Source organism: Arachis ipaensis, chromosome B6 (genome assembly GCF_059453495.1).
Source record: "Arachis ipaensis isolate K30076 ecotype BB chromosome B6, ASM5945349v1, whole genome shotgun sequence".
Taxonomy (NCBI): Eukaryota; Viridiplantae; Streptophyta; class Magnoliopsida; order Fabales; family Fabaceae; genus Arachis; species Arachis ipaensis.
This window is the reverse complement of record NC_142441.1, coordinates 26,988,924-27,011,896: the sequence shown is the minus strand read 5'-3', so window position 1 is coordinate 27,011,896 and position 22,973 is coordinate 26,988,924. Positions and strand designations below refer to the sequence as shown.

Below are 22,973 nucleotides of genomic sequence, written 5' to 3'. Positions count from 1 at the left end.
AAACTACATCTAAACCTAAAGTATATGAATGAAAGTATAAATGATTGATTCCCTTTCAGTTCCACTCTGCAGCCTCTAATTAGTATTTTCCGGTCTAAAACTGGGTCCAAAACAGCCCAGAAATCGCCCCCAGCGAATTCTGATATCTGCAGTACGTGACGCTTTGTCACGCGTACGCGTCATCCACGCGTGCGCATTGTATGTCTACTGCACAAGTCACGCATACGCGTCGTCCATGCGTGCGCGTTGCTACTAGCTTCTGAAAAATACAATTTCTTGTATTCCTTCCACTTTTGCATGCTTCATTTCCATCCTCTAAGCTATTCCTGCGCTATAAACCCTGAAAACACTTAACAAACATATCACGGCATTGAATGGTAATAAGAGAGGATTAAAATTAGCGAATTTAAGGCTAAAGAAGCACGTTTTTAATCATAGCACAAAATTAGAAAGGAAAATATAAAACATGCGAATTCTATGAATAAGTGTAAAAATAATTGATAAAATCCATTCTATTCAGTATAAAATGTACTACATCATTTGTATTCTAAAAAAATGAAAATATCTTTAAGATTTACATCAGCCTTACAATAATAATATATTATTAAATAATAAAACATGCTTTTAATATTACTAATGATATAACATAACATATAATTGGTGTCACCTATTTAAAATATTAATATTAGTAAAAATTTATAAAGAACTACCTTAACAACTCATTGTATGATTTTTTTCTAATTTTAGTGTATCCTATTAATTGTTTTCTGCTTCGCAAGTTAAATCTTTTTATAAGATATTTTCTATTTAAAGCATTTCTCAATTGATTCTTATAAATACCAATAGTTAGTACTATTTTTATCATGATGAAAATGGCATGAGCAATAACTTTAGATTTCACCCGTGAATGGTTCAATCCCATTGTTGTTTTAAAATAAAAACGAGGGCCATTATATATGTTGATTTTCCATTTTCTCTAAGTATAACAATAAGACACGAGTATATATATTACAATAACAATTATTTTCATAATTTATGCATCATATAGAATATTTAAAATGGTCACTCTCCAATATTCTGTACTACATAGTCTTTTGATGCTAATTCATTTTAAAGACCATAAGAATTGCTTTCTTGTTCTAAATTTGTTGCTTGATTGAAAGAAGATTCAACAAGGATAAGTGAGCAGGATGATTGTACCTTTTAAAAATAAGAGGTTTGTTTATTTTCGAAGAAGTTTAGTTCTTTCTTTTCTTATGATATATTCTCTGTCGATTCTATGTACTTGTCAACAGACATATGACTAATTAGACAAGTCAACCATTGAGTCTTCTCCAACATTAGACTCTTTATGGATTTTGGGATCGTTGAGAAGCAAATCATCTAACCCAACATGAAAAATCAAATTTAAATACTTTATGCTATTATTTCCTGACATTTTTTTTTTGTGATAAAACTAAGACTTCCTCATCTTAAGGGTACCCACTACCCACACAATTAACAAGCAGGGCCAAATTAATATCAGATAGATGTGCATCATAAACATGCAAGCTAAAAGAGAAGCTTTTGCCCATTCTTAACAAGCAAATCTGTTATTGTGTTTTTCTCTCAAACAGTATGATTTTTCAAGTCACATTATGAATTTGTCCATACTTGATTTTGATGTCCTCTATGAGCATGTTGCAAGGATAAGAAGGTGGGCACCCTTCCTTAATAAAATTGACTGTTGTCTTTGATAAATTTGTTCTGTTGTTGTCATTAAATAATACAGTACTTACAATACTTCCATTTTTGAGCCAAAACAAATATTGTTGCGCTATTTATCTATTTTTTTTCCAATTTCAGTGATAATTATCTGAATTTCTTTTAAATCACACCCCACCTCTCCTGAAACTTAAACATCCGTTTAGATTTTTTCATGGTCGAATTTGTATCAAGGAGGATAGGTGCATGATCTGAACCGTTTTCTGCGAGCCAAGACAGCGAGACAGACGAAAAATGATCCATCCACTCACCATTTGCAAGTGCATGGTCAAACTGCTCTCTGATTTGGTCCTGCCCTCGTCGCCTATCTATTCAGATGAACCTTCTTTCAATCATGCCCAAGTCTTTCAGTCCACCACCATTAATAAAATTCAGAAATTTAGAAATAGATGAAGCTGATTTTAACCCCTTCCCTTCCTTCTCATTGAGGCTCACTATAGTATTAAAATCACCAATAATGACACATTTTTCAAGAAAAAATGTACAAAAGAAGAAAGTTCTGTGTATTGGGTAGATCGAGTCCCATCTAAGCTATTTAAATGTACTCCAATGAGCCCCCAAGAACCGTTCAAAGCAGGATTAGTGACATTGACAGCTATGAAAAACTCTTTTTCAGTAAAAATCTCAACAGCTATGCCTTCTTTCTGTTAGAATATTTGATAGAATATTATAATTAGAGTAATAAATCACAGGATATTAGAGATAATCAAGGAAAATCATTTATATTTATTTAGAATACTTTCTGTATTTAGTTTCCCTAGAATTCTATATTAAGAGAGTGATTGTAAACAAAGGATATAGAAGAAAATACATTGAAAACCTTTTCCTGCTTCCCTCTCTGTTACCTTTGCTTGTGTCTAACATTTCCTAACCCTCGATACCATCTCCAGATGGTATCAGAGTGGTGTTAGATCCTGGGAACCCAGAAACCAACATCATTGTTCCAATACCCTAAACACAAAAAAAAATGTCATCTTCAGGGGATGAAATTAGCAACAACATGAACCAAAATCAAAACCAGAGTAACTCCTCAATCATTACTGATGAGCTAACTTTGCAAATTACAAATATGCTTCGTAATGGCCTAGGAATTCAGCAAACACAAGCCAATCCTGACAATTTGTCAATTAGTTTTAAATTAAATGGAGATAATTATCCATTGTGGGCAACACTTATGAAGAAAGCTATCGGTGGCAGAGGAAAGAAAAGCCATCTGACAGGTATTCCCCCTGCACCAGAAGAGAGAGAACCAGAATATGAAAAATGGGAACATGCAGATCAAGTTGTCTTTACCTGGATAATTCAAAATATTGAGACGAGTTTGATGAACAATGTCTACTCCCAATTCCCAACCGCAAAGGCTTTATGGGAGGGATTGGCTACAACCTATGGGAGCAGCAAAGACCCAGTACAAATCTATGATTTACACCAAAAAGCAAACACACAAAAACAGGGACAGGATACCCTAGAGAAATTCTGGAATAAATTACAGGCTATATGGATGGCTATTGATAGAAAACAACCGAATCCTATGAAGTGCTCAGGTGATATTGTAATTTTCAACAAAATTAAACAAGAACAGAGACTATATCAATTCCTAATAGGGATAGATGAAAAATTTGAAGCCATTAGAAGAGATCTTTTGATGCAGGAGAAGACCCCTTCAGTGGAGTCCGCATATGCTGCCGTCAGAAGAGAGGCGGCCCGACTCCAGATTTTGAAGCCTACCACCAGCAGCAGAGGGGACACATCATTAGGGGAGGTCAGAATCGGCCTAATCGCAAGAAATAGACCACAGGGATAGGGATGGAATCGCTCAGAAACTGCTAGACGGCGTTCATCACAGCGAGACAAAGAAGACAAAAGCTACCTCCATTGTACTCATTGCGGAATGAAGAAACACACCAAGGAGACTTGCTTCAAAATCGTGGGTTATCCCGAATGGTGGGAAGATCTCAAACCAAAAAATCGCAAGGCCGCCACCATAGTGGGCACTCCGCAGACCGCCAGCAGCAGCGGTGGTGACGCAGGAAGAGAGGAAGAAATAAAATCAGCAGTTGTTCATGGAAAAGCCGCGGCCGCTCATGGAGGTAAAAGAAGAGAGGAGGCGGCGCATAAGGGAGAAGGAAATGGAAGTTCAGAAGAGAATGGGAACCCTAATGGGTCTCCTGAGCAAAATGGCCCACTAAAAAAGGAAGCCCAAATTCCTTCTCCCTATGACCCAGCCGAAAGCCCAAAATCTTTTAAAATATCTGATGCGTGAGCATCTTTCCTATCTTTTCCTAGTGAATTTGCATCTAACTTGTTGAGTTTAATTAAGAATTAATTATATTTTAGCCACTATGGATGCTATTTTGAGTTTTGTGAAATTTTATTCATTTTAGGTAGCATTCGGATGGATTTGATGAAGTTTCTATAGAGAAAGAGAAGAAACCAAGGAGATGACCAGCGAATACCGACGCGAACGCATGGCTCACGCGACCGCGCGGAATGGAGGAAATCGCAATGACGCGATCGCGTGCCTGACGCGAACGTGTGGACTGGAATCTGCACAAATGACGCGAACGCGTGACCGACGCGTACGCGTGACATGCGCCACGTGCAGAAAACGCAGAAAAACGCTGGGGGTGATTTATGGGCTGTTTTGACCCAATTCTTAGCCCAGAAATCACAGATTAGAAGCTGCAGAAGGGACAAATCAAGTGGTCCCCACCCATCAGCTGAAGACTTGTTAATTAATTCAAATTTAAATTCAAATCTTATTCTAGGAAAAGATATTATTTTAATTTTAATTTTAAAAATTAGATTTTAAATTTGTTAGGATTAGTTATAAAAGGGAGAAACTTTCCTTTCTTTGGGGAGGTCCTGGGGAGGATCCCATTCCATCCCAATTTACAATCCGTATTTTCTCTGAACCATGAGCAACTAAACATCTACTGTTAAGGTTAGGAGCTCTGTCTATTGTATGGATTGATACTATTATTTTTCTATTTTAATTCATGTTTTGATTTATATTTAAGAATTGTTTTCGTTCTTTATTTTATGAATTTGGATGGAACGGAAGTATGACCCTCTTTCTAAATGCGTTCTTGTATAACTCGGAAAAGCTCTTTACTTGAACAACAGCTTGAAAACATATTCTCCTAAATTTCTAATTTGTCTGGATTTAATAGGATACGTGACATATAATCCTTTTATGTTTGGGTAATTCGGATTTCTGTGGCATATAACTAGAATTGAACTTCACCCTCTAATTGGAATTAATTGACCAAGGAATTGGCTGTTGATGAATTTTAGAGGAGACTAGAAAGGTCTAAGGAATTAGGGTCTAGTCACATATAGTTGCCATAAATTAGATCTTACATGATTAAAGTAAAATAATAAGAAAAGTCAATCCGGAAAATAGATAACTCTGAAACCTTAACTGTTTCTTCATATTTTATTCCTCACCTATTCACCTGTCTGTCTTCAACTTTAAATTTACTTTTTAATGCTTTTGAACTTCCAAACACTATTTTCTGTTTGTCTAACTAATCCTATCAAACACTATTGTTGCTTAATCCATCAATTCTCGTGGGATCGACCCTTACTCACGTAAGGTATTACTTGGTACGACCCGGTGCACTTGCCGGATAGTCTGTGGTTATAAATTCTGTACCAATATCCCAATCAGAAAAATATACCAGCTCAGAAAAATCTGATCAGTGGATTTTTTATTGTGGGGCCACTGACACCATGACCCATGATCCTCATGATTTTGACAGCCTATCCACACCTATTAAAACTCATATTGAAACAGCCAGTGGAGAATTAATTGCGGTTCAAGGAGAAGGCCCCATTGTTTTTTCAAAAAAATTAAAATTAAAAAATTGTCTCTATGTCCCTGCACTGTCATCAAAGTTACTTTCTATAAGCCACGTTACAAAGGAACTAAATTATGTGGTTCTCATATTCTCTACTTTTTGTCTTTTACAGGACATTCTTACGAAGGAGATCATTGGGCGTGGTACTGAACGTGGAGGTCTTTATTACATTAATGAGGTTGTTCACAAGGGACATGCCATGCTTGCTCACGGAACGGTTACAAGGCAACTCTGTTTATGGCACAGACGCTTGGGACATCCTTCCTTTGGGTACCTTAAGATTTTATTCCCTAGTTTATTTACTGGTAACACTGAACCCATCAAATGTGAAACTTGCATTCAGGCAAAGAATCATAGAGTTATTTTTTTCCCTAGCAACACTAGAGTCAATTCTGTTTTTTCATTAGTGCACTCTGATGTGTGGGGTCCAGCTCCTAATTCTCATAATAATCAATTTCAATATTTTGTGTTATTTGTAGATGATTTTTCTTGCATGACGTGGGTATATTTTCTAAAACACAAATCTGAAGTACCCGACAAGTTCTATGCATTCTATCAAATGATTCTCACTCAGTTTGATAAAAAAAATTCAAGTACTTAGATAAGATAATGGTGGTGAATTTGTGAACAAATCGATGCAAGAGTTTTTTAGAGAAAAAGGCTTAATTCATCAAACTTCTTGTCCAAACACACCCCAACAGAATGGTGTGGCAAAACGGAAAAATCGTAAGTTACTGGAGATGACTCAGGCCATGATTTTTGATGCAAAGGTTCTGACACGTTTGTGGCCTGAAGTTGTTGCTACCTCAGCCTATCTTCTGAACAGGCTACCCTCTTAGACCCTCAACCACAAAACACCCCTACAGATCCTAGCTACTCAATCTGACATCTCTCCTGTCCAAATGTTACCACCACGAGTTTTTGGGTGCTCTGTGTTCGTCCATATACCCAGAGCTAACCGAACCAAATTTGACCCATGTGTTGATAAATGTGTCTTTGTTGGGTATGCTACGCATCAAAAGGGGGTATCGATGTTATAACCCAATCACTCATCGTGTACATGTAACTATGGATTGTGATTTTTTGGAATCAGAATATTTCTTCAGCAGCCAACTTGATGTTAAGGGGGAGAAAACTAGTAGTGAACCACCAAGTTGGTTGGTTAACCTGAGTTGCCAAGAAACTGTTCCAAAAGAGCAAGTAGATGGAGCCAACGAGCATGCCTCTGTTAACGAAGAAGAGACCAACACAACCAATGAGCATCCTTCTGAGAATGTCCAACAAGAGGTAAGTGACCTTCACTTTGCTGAGTCTTCTCCTGTTACGAATGAAGTCACTAACAATGACAGGTTAGAATCAAAACCAGAACCTTTCACACTTCCGCCGCTGAAGAAACAGAGGGGTACCACCTGTCCGATATTCTCCAGAAAATGTTCCTCAAAATTTAAAGTATCCTATAAAGACAACCAGAGAAGGAGTGGTAGACATTGCAAGAGCTTTCCTTACCTCCCTTCTAGCTGAAGACATTCCAGAACAATTCAGGAAGCCAATAAGAAGGGTGAATGGCGAAAAGCTATGGAAACAGAGATGGAGGCTCTTGTAAAAAATGGAACTTGGGAGAGGTGCATCTTACCAGCAGGGAAGAAACCAGTCAGGTGTCGATAGGTCTTCACCATTAAACACAAAGCAGATGGCACCATTGAGCGATATAAGGCAAGGTTGGTGGCAAAAGGCTATACACAGACATATGGCATTGACTACTCAGAAACTTTTTTACCAGTTGCAAAGATTGACACCATCAGAGTACTATTTTCAATAGCAGCAAATGAAAACTGGCCACTCCATCAGTTTGATGTCAAAAATGCTTTTTTACATGGGGATCTGAAAGAAGAAGTATACATGGAAGCTTCTCCAGGGTTCTCTGAAGATTTCCAAAGAAATGAAGTTTGCAGATTGAAGAAAGCACTTTATGGGCTTAAGCAGTCTCCACGTGCTTGATTCGGAAGGTTTACAGTGGCTATGAAAAGGTATGGGTACAAACAAAGCAACTCTGACCATACTTTATTTTTGAAAAGAAAAGGAGATATGATCACGTGCCTAATAATATATGTGGATGACATGATCATAACCGGAAGTGATTTGAAAGAAATTGCAAAACTGAGGAATAACTTGTTCAGAGAATTTGAGATGAAGGATTTAGGAAGACTAAAGTACTTCTTGGGAATAGAAGTTCTTCGCTCCAACAAAGGGATCTTTATTTCTCAGAGAAAGTACATCATGGATTTACTTGCAGAAACAGGGATGGTCGATTGTAAGCCAGCAGATACTCCTATGCAAGTTAACCACGGTTTAAAGTTTGAGGAAGGGGCTAATCTAGCAGATAAAGAGAGGTACCAACGGTTAGTTGGGAAATTGATTTATCTGTCACACACTCGACCAGACATAGCATATGCAGTGTGGGTGATAAGTCAGTTTATGCACCAACCTCAAGAGGATTATATGGAAGCTGCCATGAGAATTGTTCGGTACTTGAAGGGGACACCAGGAAATGGGATCATGTTCCAAAAGAATGGGCACTTAAACATTGAGGCTTACACTGATGCTGATTGGACTGGTAATCCAAATGACAGGAGATCTACATCGGGCTATTTTTCTCTTGTGGGAGGTAACCTGGTGACATGGAGGAGTAAGAAGCAGAAAGTGGTTGCTCTTTCCAGTGCTGAAGCTGAATTTCGGGGAATTGCCAAAGATATAACTGAAGTTTTATGGATCAAAAAACTGATGACCGAGATTGGTTTTCCACCACAACTACCAAGTTAATTAAAGTGTGATAATAAGGCAGCAATCAGTATCTCAGAGAATCCTATACAACATGACAAAACTAAGCACGTTGAAGTTGATAGACACTTCATTAAGGAGAAGATTGAGGATGGCAGTGTTGAGCTTCCGTTTGTAAGGTCAGAAGACCAGTTGGCAGACATCCTCACCAAAGCCGTTGCAGGCAGAGCATTTACCCGTTTCCTTAACAAGCTAAGCATTGGTGATCCCACTGCTCACCTTGAGGGGGAGTGTTGGAATATTTGATAGAATATTATAATTAGAGTATCAAATCATAGGATATCAGAGATAATCAAGAAAAATCAATTATATTTATTTAGAATACTTTCTGTATTTAGTTTCCTAGAATTCTATATTAAGAGAGTGATTGTAAACAAAGGATATAGAAGAAAATACATTGAAAACCTTTTCCTGCTTCCCTCTCTGTTACATTTGCTGTGTCTAACCTTTCCTAACCCTCGATACCATCTCAAGACCTTCCATGCAAAAGCCAATCCACCAGTACTTGTGAGACTAATAATTCTCCAATCCGTAAAATGATAAGATCTAAACTTACTTTTTATGATTTTTGTTTCACATATAAACACAATTTCGGGAGAGTGGGATTGACACATATGTTTAGGTCTCCCCAAATTCTGACGGTTCCATAAAAAAACTCTCATGGCAAATTAAAGAAAAGGAATAAATAAGAGAATAAAAAAAAGAATAAAAAATTAAAAAAATTAACAAAAGTTAAACATTGACGTAGACAAGATAGAAATTTTGTTTTAGAAAAAATTCTAACAGATCAATTTAAAAGAGTACCAACTCAATATCTTAAATTCTTAATTATTGTGTAAGGAGTATTTTTATTTAAATCTTAAAGGGTAATTGAAAATTTTTACTAACAATGGTGTTAATATAATAGCTTTTGTATTATAAAGTACCATTAATATTTTCATTTAATATATGTAGTAAATTTTCTTTGCTTGTTTCATATCTTATTGGTTTATTGCGTGGATAACGAAATTTTTCAAAAGCGTTAAGCAACCACTTCAATTAGAAAATAAATATTAGTCGAGGACAATTAATATAATAGATTCATTTCTATCTCTTATAATTTTCACAATATAATAAATTAACACAAATGATGTTTGAGACATTTTTTAATTATCATAACAAGACAAAAAATGAAAAATAAGAGTAGAAATAGAGAAGGGACATATTTCGCACGGGATAAATCACCGAATAAGAAAAAAAGATAAAAAAATTTTACGGTGGAAGATTGATTATAAGAATTAGTAAAATGTTCTCTATTGATAGCATAATCGAGTGAGATATCCTTAATTTTCATAATAAATTAAGTGAGATATTAATTTATTTATTTGTGGCTAATTTTTTAGATATTATAAATGGAAGAGTGTAATACATTAATATTATACTAATTTAGTATAATGTACTGATAGAAGAGTTGTTAACGTCACAAAATATCGTGATTAACGATATCAGAAAGGAATAAAAAATAAATAAAAATGAGACTAATAATTTGAAATAGGACAAAAAAATTAATCAAAATAAAATTAATAATTTAAAATAGAAAAATATTTTTTAGAATTAATAAAATCGATAGTCTCAACTTCTTAAACTAATCTCAACTGTTGATTGATATAATCCAACGGTTTTTTATTATTCTTTCACTTTCTCTTTCTTCACTTAAATCGTTAATAACTATTTCTTTTCAAAACGTGATTAACCATTTCTGTGAATATTATTATAATATATATATATATATATATGTGTGGATTACACATTTAAAGTCTCATTTCGAGATATTACATAAATCTAATTATACTATCAAAAATAATTAGCGTCAATTTGTTCCTAAATTGAGTGAGATTTCATCGATGTAGTCCCTTCTCAAAGGAAAAAATTAATTAATATATAACAATGTTAGTTTTAGTTTTAGAAATTAAATTTTTTTACTTCGAAAAAAATTCCTATACAAGATATAAGGTTTTATTTTTTTTCATATTCCTTTGTAAAAGATAAATAAATTTTTATTAGGGGTCATTTTATTTGATAATAAAAGATTTTATTAGAATTTTGATATAATATTTGTGATTCTAGTGAGCCATTTTTCAAAGAAAGAAATAATAAAAAAAAAAAAGAAAGAAATAATAATTTGTAAGGCAAGATGAAGATAGCCGTTAAAAGGAGAAAATCTTGGATGGGCCACAATCTATGAATGGGTGACGTACAAGCTGCACATGCAAATGATAATGACCCTTTAAATACAAATATTCAATTAATTAATTGCCAAACCACAACTAAATCTAACTGCCACTTAATATTATCATGACCATAAATAATATTCCTTAATACAAGCAATTAATGCGAAAATAATTCCACCTCTATCTCGGATTCTATAAGCATCATCATAATCTACGTGCAGTACAATTTAGGTATCTTCTTTTTAACTTGGCTTATATTTATCAGATTTTACCAAGATATGTTCTAAAATATTTATTAAATTTATCAATTAAAAAATAATTATTAAAAGATAAATAAAGTTTATTTTCTTATTATTATTTATTATATATTTATTAAAATAAAAATTTAAATTTTATAATAATAATCTTAACATGTTTTTTTTTTAAATAAATTTATAATTATTTTACTTAGGAAAACACTGACGTAAATTGAGAGCGACCCTCCTTATTTATTACTAACAACGACTTATGTATTACAATAATTAATGAGCTTTTTTTTTTATTCTGGAAGAAGTTGGAATTTCTGATACGTATATGTGATTTGGTGAGTATTATTTAATATCATTTCATTTTTGACCACGCGCAACGTAAAGAACATATATAAATTCGTTGGGCCATAATAAGGAAAATTTTAAGTACCATATAATATGCTATGGTTTGTGTGTGTATGTTTCTGATGACTGATGACTTATGTAATTTTCTCCTTTAAAGTATTGATTATTTATTTTAACCAAATGGATAAAGTATATTTTTTGTTTTTGAAGTTTGATAAAAATTTTAAAAATATTCTTAAGTTTTATTTTAGTTCAATTTTATCCCAAAAGTTTTCAATTTATATCAAATATACATTCGATGGCTAAATTTTCAAAAAATTTAAGACTAATATAACAATAATGCATGAAAATTATGCTTGATTTGCTTGTGTTGAGGGTTGTTCTTATGAAATTGTTGTTAAATTAGTCTTAAATTTTTTGAAAAATTAGTCGTTAGGAGTATATTTGATACAAATCGAAAATTTTTAGGACAAAATTAAAACAAAATAAAACTTAAAAATATTTTTGAAACTTTTGTCAAATTTTAAGAACAAAAAGTATATTTTGTCCTAACCAAACTTAGTAATAAGTGAAGGGATAAGAGTTGAAAAATAAATTCCGAACAAAATATGCAAATAATCAAATTGAGTATGGGTCAACCACTTATATTAATTAGTTATTTAAAAATGTTGGAGAGGAGGCTGATGATGTTGGAGGAGGAGATTAAGAGGCTTGATAATCTGGTTAGTGATGGTAGTTATGATAGGACGACAGGGGCTAGAAGGAAGGCACTCGTGAGCTTTTGTGAGAAGTGGTATGTACGGAAGGAGACCCATTGAAAGCAGATGTCCAGGTATCAACATACTAGGAACATGGATAAGAATACTAGATACTTCCATAACATCGCATCGGCAAGAAGAAGGAATAACAGCATCGATGCTCTAATGATTCATTGTCGGCTAGTGCGGAATCAAGCAAGAATTAAGGTTGCGATTAGAGGGTTTTATAAGGACCTGTATTGGCAAGAATATGCTCCGAGGATTGGATTTCGGGATGGTTTGGTAAGACAGATTGTGGAGCTGAGGCTGAAGCTCTGGAAGTTATGCCGTCTGTGGAGGAAATTAGGGAGGCAGTTTGGGACTGAAAATCTTCTAAAGCCCCAGGTAGTGATGGGTATAATATGAATTTCATCAAACAATGCTGGGAGGAGATTGGTCAGGAGTTAATACAGCGGTGATGGGGTTCTTCCAAAGTGCGAAGCTTCCAACTAATGCGAATGTCACGTGGGTGACGCTAGCTCCGAAATTTGTGGGTATCAAGGAGGTCAAGGATTTCCGGCCGATTAGTATGGTGGGGTGTGTGTATAAAGTGTTTCGAAGGTTTTGGTGAGAAGAATGAGAACAATTATGCCGGGTTTGGTAGGAGAGACACAGAGTGCTTTTGTGAAGGATATGAAAATTCATGATGGCGCCCTTATAGCCTGTGAGACGGTTCAATGGCTCAAGACGCGTAGAAAGAAGGTGACAATTATAAAGCTAGATTTTCAGAAAGCATATGATCGAGTCAGATGGAGTTTTGTAGATATTGTGCTACAGAAGATGGGCTTCGGATAAAGATGGAGGAATTGGATGAAGGAGTGTGTTAGTACAACCACTATGTCAGTCTTGGTTAATGGGTCACCATCCAAGCCGTTCAATATGGAGAGGGGCCTAAGACAAGGAGATCTACTTTCTCCTCTTCTGTTTGTGCTTGTGGTCGATGTGTTGCATAGGATGTTGGGGGAAGCCGTAAGGCATGGGCGTATTGCTTCGTTACTGGTAGGGAGAGATCATATTGAGCTGTCACATCTCCGATTTGTGGATGATACTATCTTGTTTTGCCCTCCGGAAACAGAGACAATTGTGAACTACAAGAGGTTGTTGCGTTGTTTTGAGCTTATGTCGGGTCTGAGCATCAACTTTGAGAAGTCGAATCTGATATTAGTTAATTGTGAACAGGAGTGGGTGGATCATGTGTGTGGGTTACTGGAGTGCAAGCAAGCTGTTTTACCTGTTAGATAGCTCGGGATTTCTCTCGGTGTGAATCCGCGGTTGATGAAGACTTTGAAACCAATCATAGATAAGGTGGAAGAGAAGTTCAACTTATGGAAAGCGAAGGTATTAAACAAAGCAGGCAAGCTAGTTCTTATCAAATTGGTGTTGAATAGTCTAGCGATCTATTACCTTAGCCTGTACAAGATGCCGAAGGCGGTCGCTGACAAGTTAATTTCATTACAGAGGAGATTTATGTGGAGTAAGGAGGATGAAAACTATGGTATACCTCTGGTGAAGTGGAAAGTGGTACATGCACCAAAAAAGTTTGGGGGTTTGGGGGTCAGAGATGCAGTGCCCAGGAACACAGCGCTTCTGTTTAAGTGGTGGTGGCGGTTTTCAAAGGAGGAGTGTCCATTATGGAAGAAGATTGTTTGCTCGTGCAACAATTTGAACCCTAATGTAATGCTTTCAAATCAAGCGTTACCAGTAAAGGGTGGCTCGTGGAAAGACATCTGTCAGTTAAATATAAAAGAACAACAGGTAAAAGATAAAATTATTAGTGGGCTTGTAATGGAAGTAAGGAATGGAAGAAGAACTCTGTTCTGAGAAGATAACTGAGTTCAAGGTGGTCCTCTGAAAGCGAGTTTTCCAAGGTTCTTTTCTATTTCAAACCAACAAGAATCTGTGGTAGAGGATTGTGGGTTTTGGGATAGGTTAGAGTGGATTTGGAATTTCCATTGGAGGAGAGAGCTCTTCCAATAGGAGTTAGAACTGGTTCACCAACTTCATGATAGGTTAAGGCCAGTGAAGCTATCAACTAGTAGAGAGGATAATCTTATTTGGAAATTTGATAAAGGTTTTTTTTACTAACTTTTTTGTGTAGGTGTTGCAATCGAAGACTCTTTTGGAAGAGATAGCAAGCTATAGCTTCACAAGTTCGATATGGAAAGGGTTGGTACCTTCGAGAATAGAGATTTTTAGTTGGTTTATTTTAGTCGGTAAAGTGAATACTAAAGAAAGATTGAGTAGATTAGGCGTTATTCACCAGAGTGATAATATTTGTGTCCTGTGTAAAAGGGAGATGGAATTTGTTCATCATTTGTTTCTGTTATGTAAGTTTTTGTGGCAGGTGTGGTGCGCCTGGTTGAGATATTTTCATAGAGATTGGCCTGTCCCAGGAACCATTAAAGTACTGTTTGAGAGTTGGACTGGCATGCCAAATAGAAAAGAGGAGAAGAAGAAGTGGCTGATTGGGTTCTTTGCAGTGATTTGGAACATCTGGTTGGAACGCAATGACAGGATTTTCAACAATAAAGAGGCAGGTGTTGATGTCATATAAAACAGGGCGTTTTTTAGCTATAAGGAGTGGATTGGTACTGATCCCGTTAGTTGTTGATGACAATGACGGAAAAAGGAAGTATAGGGAGCCAATGGAATATTTGTACAATGTGTACAATAGAGGTTTAGGGATGTCCGATTTAGTATTAGAGATATAACCATTAGTGTTACCTTTTCCTATCAACTTAAGCTTTTGGGATGAGTGGTTTCATGACATAGTATCAGAGCTCTAGATTTAAAAGGTCAAGAGTTTGATCCTTGGTGAACCCCAAAACCAGCTTAAGCTTTTGGGATGAGTGATTTCATGACATGAGATGTTTATTATCCCTGTTACTCGGATGGTTATTTTAGATAGTATCAACTCTGGTTTGCTCCACTTTAGTATATTGAACTTTCTTTGTTTCAAAAAAAAATTATTTAAAAATATATATTTAATGAAACGAATTTAATTTTAATATTGTAAACAGAACAAATTTTATATACAAGGAAAATAAAAACGGATCTAAAATGTTTTTATATTTGTAATTAAATATTAAAACTATTTTTTTTTAAGAAATAGATACATAGTCATAGATAATAGAATATTCTACTTAATTATTCAGCCTCATGAGCCCATGCATCTTGGATTCAAAGTTATCCTATACAACGCCAAAGAGAGCATATAGGACTAGGAAAAGCGACAAATTGAAACCTTAGCTTAGCTTTGAGTATTATTATACGATGGAAGAAGAAGTAATTCATCATCCAAAAAGATTGAAGAGACCGAAGTCATGTATGTATGTGTGAGATAAATCATGCTAACTGCTAAGCGTATCTAAATTAATTATTCATATAAAATACAGAATATAAATTATATATCTTAAAAAATATATGAAATAATATATATATTTATATACAAATTTATAATAATTAATTTAGTTATTAGTTTTTAGTATATATAATAATTTATGAACGATCTATTATTGAATTCCTCATCAACATTTTCGATTAGTACGTATGCAATATAAAAATAATATATACACTTATAAATTGAATAATTAAATCAGTTATTATATATTTATATATTTTTTAATATTCTATAAATTAATTAATTTATAGTTGATTTTTAATATCCACCTAAAATAATCGAATACAATATATGTTAACGTAGAGAAGACAAGATGTTTGATCCTAAAGTTTGGTATATATTTGCGTGCTTTCCTTCATCGAAAAATAATGACTCTCTCTAGTTTGTAACCAATCTAAGAAACAAAATCATGTGATATATTTTGGTAAACTTGCATTGGGAATTAATCTCATCATATATATGTAACCAATGCAAGATATCTATACATACATAAATTGTGCAATTGATTAATGGAAATGAATCCTACCAAACTCTTTGAGAATTTTGTTACCCTTTTCAAGGTTGTGACGCAATTTAATTTCTTCCTCCTTCATAGGCAATGCCTTCAAAGCTTCAACTATCTTTCTTCTACTCCATTATAAATCATCATAACAAAATACAAATTAGATAGTACAAATGGAATGAGTAATTCCATGAGTTACTCTTCCACCACGTTCCTTCATTATTAAGTTTTTGAACCAATTAATATAAGTGCAAAATAACAGTACTTGCCGGACTCGACTAATAGAGATAATGATGTTCTTTAAGGAGAAAAGGTTAGATAATAAGCTTTTAATAATATACTATTTAATAATATTTTTAACAAAAACAGTTAGATAATAAGCTTTTAATAAAATAATTTAATTATTTACAAATAATATAAAATAAAATTTAATTATTTTATATTTTTATATTGCAATTTAAAATACTATTTGAATATTATAAAACTTCTACTACATAATAGTTAATCATAATGAATAAAAAAAATTATATTTTTGTGTATTTATATATTTTAGGGTAAAAAACCCTAATAAGCCAAGCCAAAAATAGTGTAACGTAAATACGCCAAACTGAAAATCGTTTCAGCAATAAGCCAGAAGTTATTTTTATGTAATTCGAACCAGCTTGGTTCGAACTCCATTTCTACATAATTCGAACCAGCTTGGTTCGAATTATATACAAACACATGCACACACATAATTCGAACCAGCTTGGTTCGAATTACACACAAATACACGCACACACATAATTCGAACCAGCTTGGTTCGAATTATACACAAACACACGCACACACTGATTCGAACTAGCTTGGTTCGAATTACACACAGTAATTCATGGTATAATTCGAATTATGCTGTTAAAAAATTAATAATTTATTAAAAAAAATTATTAAAAAATTTATTAAAAAAATTAATAATTTAAAAATAAAAAAAAATATATTTTTATTTCATACGTTAAAAAAAAGCTAACAAAATATTTAATTACGAGACTTCTTTAAAATATTAATGAGCTATCAATTCGAATTTCATACAATACTTTTCTGTCCATTTTTAATAGTTCGTGAATATTTTTTAATAAATTTTTTTAAATTATACTACAAAAAATATTTTATCCTATGCAAAACAATTTAAAAAAAATGGCTTAAAAAATGTTATGAGTACTATAAAAATTTGTAATGTTATAATAACTTAGGTAAATACATGCATGTACTCAAATTTTAAATAAAATATTCTACATAGTCAATAATAATTTAGAAATGAAAGAAAATATTTTATTCCATACAAAATAATTAAAAAATATATTTTATTCTATACAAAATAATTTTATAAAATGGCTTAAAAGATGTTATGAGTACTATAAAAGTTTGTAATATTCTAGTGATTTAGGTAAATACATGATAAAAATATTTTTTCTTTAATTTCTAAATTATTAGTGACTATGTGGAGTATTTCTTTAATGTCTTAAGTCATTAGGACATTACAAATTTTTATAGTATAGTACTTCTAACATCTTTTAAGGCATTTTTTAAATTATTTTGCATAGAATAAAATATTTTTTATGGTATAATTTAAATAATTTTATTAAAAAATATTCATGATAATTTTTTAATAAAATTATTTTGTATTATATGGTGAGATATTACATGATTCGAATTACGCATAGGGAAGTTCGAATTACTCTGATTCAAATTATATGTTGAGCAATTCGAATTCTATACAATACTCTTCTGCCCATTCTTGATAGCTCATGAATATTTTTTAATAAATTTATTTAAATTATACCATAAAAAAATATTTTATTCTATGCAAAATAATTTAAAAAATGCCTTAAAAAATGTTAGAAGTACTATACTATAAAAATTTGTAATGTCCTAATGACTTAAGACATTAAAGAAATACTCCACATAGTCACTAATAATTTAGAAATTAAAGAAAATATATTTTTATCATGTATTTACCTAAATCACTAGAATATTACAAACTTTTATAGTACTCATAACATATTTTAAGCCATTTTTTAAAATTATTTTGTATAGAATAAAATATATTTTTTAATTATTTTGTATGGAATAAAATATTTTCTTTCATTTCTAAATTATTATTGACTATGTATAATATTTTATTTAAAATTTGAGTACATGCATGTATTTACCTAAGTTATTATAACATTACAAATTTTTATAGTACTCCTAACATTTTTTAAGCCATTTTTTTAAAATTGTTTTGCATAGGATAAAATATTTTTTGTAGTATAATTTAAAAAAATTTATTAAAAAATTTTATTAAAAAATATTCATGAACTATTAAAAATGGACAGAAAAGTATTGTATGGAATTCGAATTGATAGCTAATTAATATTTTAAAGAAGTCTGGTAATTAAATATTTTGTTAGCTTTTTTTTAACGTATGAAATAAAAATATATTTTTTTTTAATTTTTAAATTATTAATTTTTTTAATAAATTTTTTAATAAATTTTTTTAATAAATTATTAATTTTTTAACAACATAATTCGAATTATACCATGAATTACTGTGTGTAATTCGAACCAAGCTGGTTCGAATTAGTGTGTGCGTGTGTTTGTGTGTAATTCGAACCAAGCTGGTTCGAATTATGTGTGTGCGTGTGTTTGTGTGTAATTCGAACCAAGCTGGTTCGAATTATGTAGAAATGGAGTTCGAACCAAGCTGGTTCGAATTACATAAAAATAGCTTTTGGCTTATTGTTGAAACGATTTTTAGTTTGGCGTATTTACGTTACACTATTTTTGGCTTGGCTTATTAGGGTTTTTTACCCTATATTTTATATATTATGTATTTTTGCATCTTGAAGGAGATGATTGATCCTAGGTTTTAATATATAGGATTGGATCCTCATAGAGAGGGGGCATAAAGAAACCATATTCACAATAATGCCCTCAACCCTCTACCATGTCTTCCATCAATTATCTCTCTCCTCTTCCTCAAACAATCTTCCAAACTCAATCTTTCGCACCATGCGACATATTATCCCTTCCATCAAATTTATACCCAAGAACACAGAGAAAGCAGGGGCCAAGCTAGCAGGTTAAATTTTAAGGAAGGACCAAAAATTAATTTTATAATAAAAAAAGTAAAATAAAATTTATAAGGAGACTAATTTTATATAGCCTTTGTATTTGAGATATTTTTTTAAGTATATGTTTAAATAGATTTTTTAAATTTTTTTTATCGGATATTTTTGTCCCAAAATTTTTTTATTATATTGAAATATTTAAACTTTATAAAAATAAAATATATAAAGTTCTACTTTAATTAAAGCTGTTGTTTTCATTTAGGCAAATATGTCATAAAAATGTGACATAATTACCTATACGCCTGATCTTTGTAAAGTTTAGAGACTTTAATATAATAAATTTTTTTTAAGAATAAAAATGTAAGATGCTAAACTTTTGAGGGACTTATTTAAATATATACTCTATTTTTTTTATGTCTGCTTTATGTTTAATAACTTATAAGCTCTTCTTTTTTGCATGTGTATTTTTTTTTTAACGAGAGGTTTGATTATGTGCATGTTTGGGCGCTATTATTTTGTTAAAAAAAGATCTATTTTCAATGAAAAAAGATCTTTTTTTATTTTTTAATGTGTTTGGCAAATTTCTAGTAGTAAAAGTAAAAGCACTAGTAAAATAAAAAAAAAAGATCTTTTTTGAGAAGTTGTAATTTACATCTTTTTTTTAAAAGATCTTTTTTCCTTAAAAAAAAAGATATTTTTTATATAATAAATGAACAAAAAAGTACTTTTATACTGTTATATCCAAACATAATTAATAGATAAAAAGACCTTTTTACATGAGATATCCAAACATAAAATTACTTTTACTTCTCTATAAGATCTTTTAAAAAAAGATAACTCAAAAAAAGATCTTTTTTTAAAAGCTCACCCAAACAAGCCCTATAAAGAGGTTAATAAGACATTTGTTTATGAACTTAACATCCTACTTGACTTAATATTTTTTAGGTACTTTGAAGATACGGGTGTTATACTTATTTATGTATTAATATATTTCATATTTATTAAAATCTATTACTGCTCTTTTTTAAATAGTAACTTTTGATTTTTATTTAATAAAATCTAATGATTTATAAAAAGTGGGAATATGTATAAAATTATTAGGTTTATTTTACACACACCTACTTTTCGTTAATTAATATTGGTTATTTTTTTTAATTATAAAAGTTTTATTTTTTAAAAATTAAGATTTGAACTTTAGAATTTATAATTTTATAGTTTAAAATTGAGAATTTATAATTTAGAATCTAAAATTTAAGAAAAATAAAATAATTTCAAAAAATAGACTAATCTAAAAAATTGCCCCCTAACGTTACTCTTTCCAATAACAATCACTCTTATTTTTCATTTTTAGAAATATTCGAAAAGTAATAATGGAATAATTGAAATAAGTGAAGAGTAATTTATTTTAAAAAGCATATGATGTGTGTTAGATTAATGGCTTTGAAATAGTGATTTACTGCATTCAAAAAAGAAAAACAACGGTGGCTACTGTGTTTGTCTTCCAATAAGAAAGTTGAAATAACGACAAGTTAATTATGATAGATAAACGGAAAAAATCATTGATTTTGTTTTCCAAAAAAAAAAAAAAAAGTAAGAAGAAGAAAAGAAAAGAAGTTTTTCTTTCTACACTTTGGTTTAAACTAAATTTTGATGATGTGATGACTGATGAGGACTAACCCTATTCCATGTCCTATAAAGATAAGGATCTATTTTAATCAAATCAAAAGGAAAACATAAATAAAAAGATCAACCCATTTTGGGTACACAAAAAAAGAACAACTTTAATTTATATTCACCATCATTGTCGTTTAAATAACTAATCATTGTTTTATATGAAATTTGGGGGGAATGGTTATCGTTTAGTTAAATTATGAAGTTTAAGATTTATTGAATTTTCTTGACAAAAATACTCAGGAAAAAATACCAACTTAGTAAAATCAATCGGTAAATCTCAATACATAAAATTTTAATATTCTTTTTTGGAACACTAGACCTAAATTTTTAAGTATCCGTCTCCACTCTCCATAATCCATAGATAGAGTGCTAACCATGAAACCTGCAAACTCAACATATAACACAAACAATCTAACAACAACCATTTGTATTAAATTCAACCATAATACAATTCCAAGAACTTGACATACTACGAAACTAATCCATTAAAAATTTGAATTTCATTTAAATCTATGTTGAGCCCTTGGGCCTTTAAATGTGAACATTTCCACAAAAACTGATTCTTCAAAACAAATAGGATAAATTAAATGGGCCATATAATGTTTTGGGTTGGGCAAATTTTCAAAATTAACCTATTTAATTTCCTGTCCAAAAACAACGTTATCCAAAGGAATATGATTTGGTTACACAGGTGGCATCACTGTAATGGAGGAAACGATTCATGGTTCGGGAGATTAGATAATTCTCATGAAATTTTAGTTTCATTGAAAGCCTCTCAATCTTTGTTCGTTCTTGTCTCTATCTTAGATATTTAATACTTACTTTGTTGCCACATTATTAGTATTAGTACCTAAGAGAGAGAGAGAGAGAGAGGAACTGAATTGTAGCAATTATATTATGGGTAGTTGTAACATGGCTTCAGCTGCATCTAGATTCATGCTGTCACCTAATAAAGTTCCTTGCAAAACAAATCCGCCATCATCAAACATAAACACGGTTATGTGGTTCCCTTCAAAAAAGAACATTATTAATACTTCTAGGCTTATTGTGAGGGCGGAAGAAGAGGCTGCCGCCGAACCCCCTCCACTGGAAGTTGAAGCAGCTCCAAAACCCAAGCCACCACCAATTGGTCCCAAGAGAGGTGCTAAGGTAATAACTAATAAATCACCAAATACTTGGTTGATTTTTTCATCATGCGTTTCAGAGAGTGTACCATATTATATATGACATATTATTTGTGTATAAATTAATTTTAATATATATTTTACACAAATGAATTATTTGATAACTGAGTTTTTGTATATGCTATTATGGCCACCAAGATGACCGGATTGAAAAAAGATTTGGAGTAACACTTATCGTCTTAGTTAATCTCATATTTATTATTTGTATACACGCCAGTGTATGGTATATAACTATATATAATCTCTTGAATTCGGAAACTTGAAAATTGAAAATTGCATTGTAATTTGATATTTGTGATTCTGATTAATTATATTGGATTGGACATATGGCAGGTTAAGATTGTTAGGAAGGAATCATACTGGTACAACGGCATTGGTTCAGTTGTCGCCGTGGATCAGGTTAGTGCTTTACTTTATTAAATAAGGACCTAGCAATGCCCTCAATTTAATAATAATTGGTAAAATATATATAGGACCCGAAGACAAGGTACCCAGTGGTGGTTCGATTCAACAAAGTTAACTATGCCAATGTATCAACCAACAACTATGCTTTGGATGAGATTCAGGAAGTCAATTGATGAATTCATCCATGCAACTTATTATATATCTTCCATAACTAGCTACTCTTAGAATGAATGTGTATAATATAATGGTTTATTTTTCTATTCATGTAAATGTATATATATGTGCGTGGAAGCAGTTAGTTTTGTGAGTAATAAATTGAAGGGTTAAGTACTTTTTCATCGGTAAGGTCCTGGATGAAAATCAAATTTGTTTTTGACTTTTTTTTGTTATTAAAATCATCCTTAACATTACAAAATGTTATAAAATCATACCGCAACGACAGTAGCCGGATATATTGTTATTGTTGATTCTGTGTTGACTTTATTTGATTTTTGTGAAATTAAAAAAAATAGTCGGTATTGTTGTTGTTGAAGATTTGGGTGGAGAGAGTGGAGTGGGGAGGATGTTGAGATAAACAATGGAGTGGGGAGGATAAAGAAAAAAAGATGATGATGATGAAGGATATTTTAGTCTAAAATTTTTAAAAAAGATTAT

General features: G+C 32.0%; 1 protein-coding gene across 1 annotated transcript; it reads left to right on the top strand.

The window, feature by feature from the left end:
- Window positions 1-21,535: 21,535 nt before the first annotated feature.
- Window positions 21,536-22,664, top strand: LOC107647983 (photosystem I reaction center subunit IV, chloroplastic). Its single transcript, XM_016352015.3, has 3 exons — window positions 21,536-21,879; window positions 22,248-22,313; window positions 22,388-22,664. The coding sequence occupies exons 1-3, from the start codon at window positions 21,628-21,630 to the stop codon at window positions 22,490-22,492; spliced, it is 423 nt and encodes a 140-aa protein (XP_016207501.1). The 5' UTR covers window positions 21,536-21,627; the 3' UTR covers window positions 22,493-22,664.
- The last annotated feature ends 309 nt before the right edge of the window (window positions 22,665-22,973 follow it).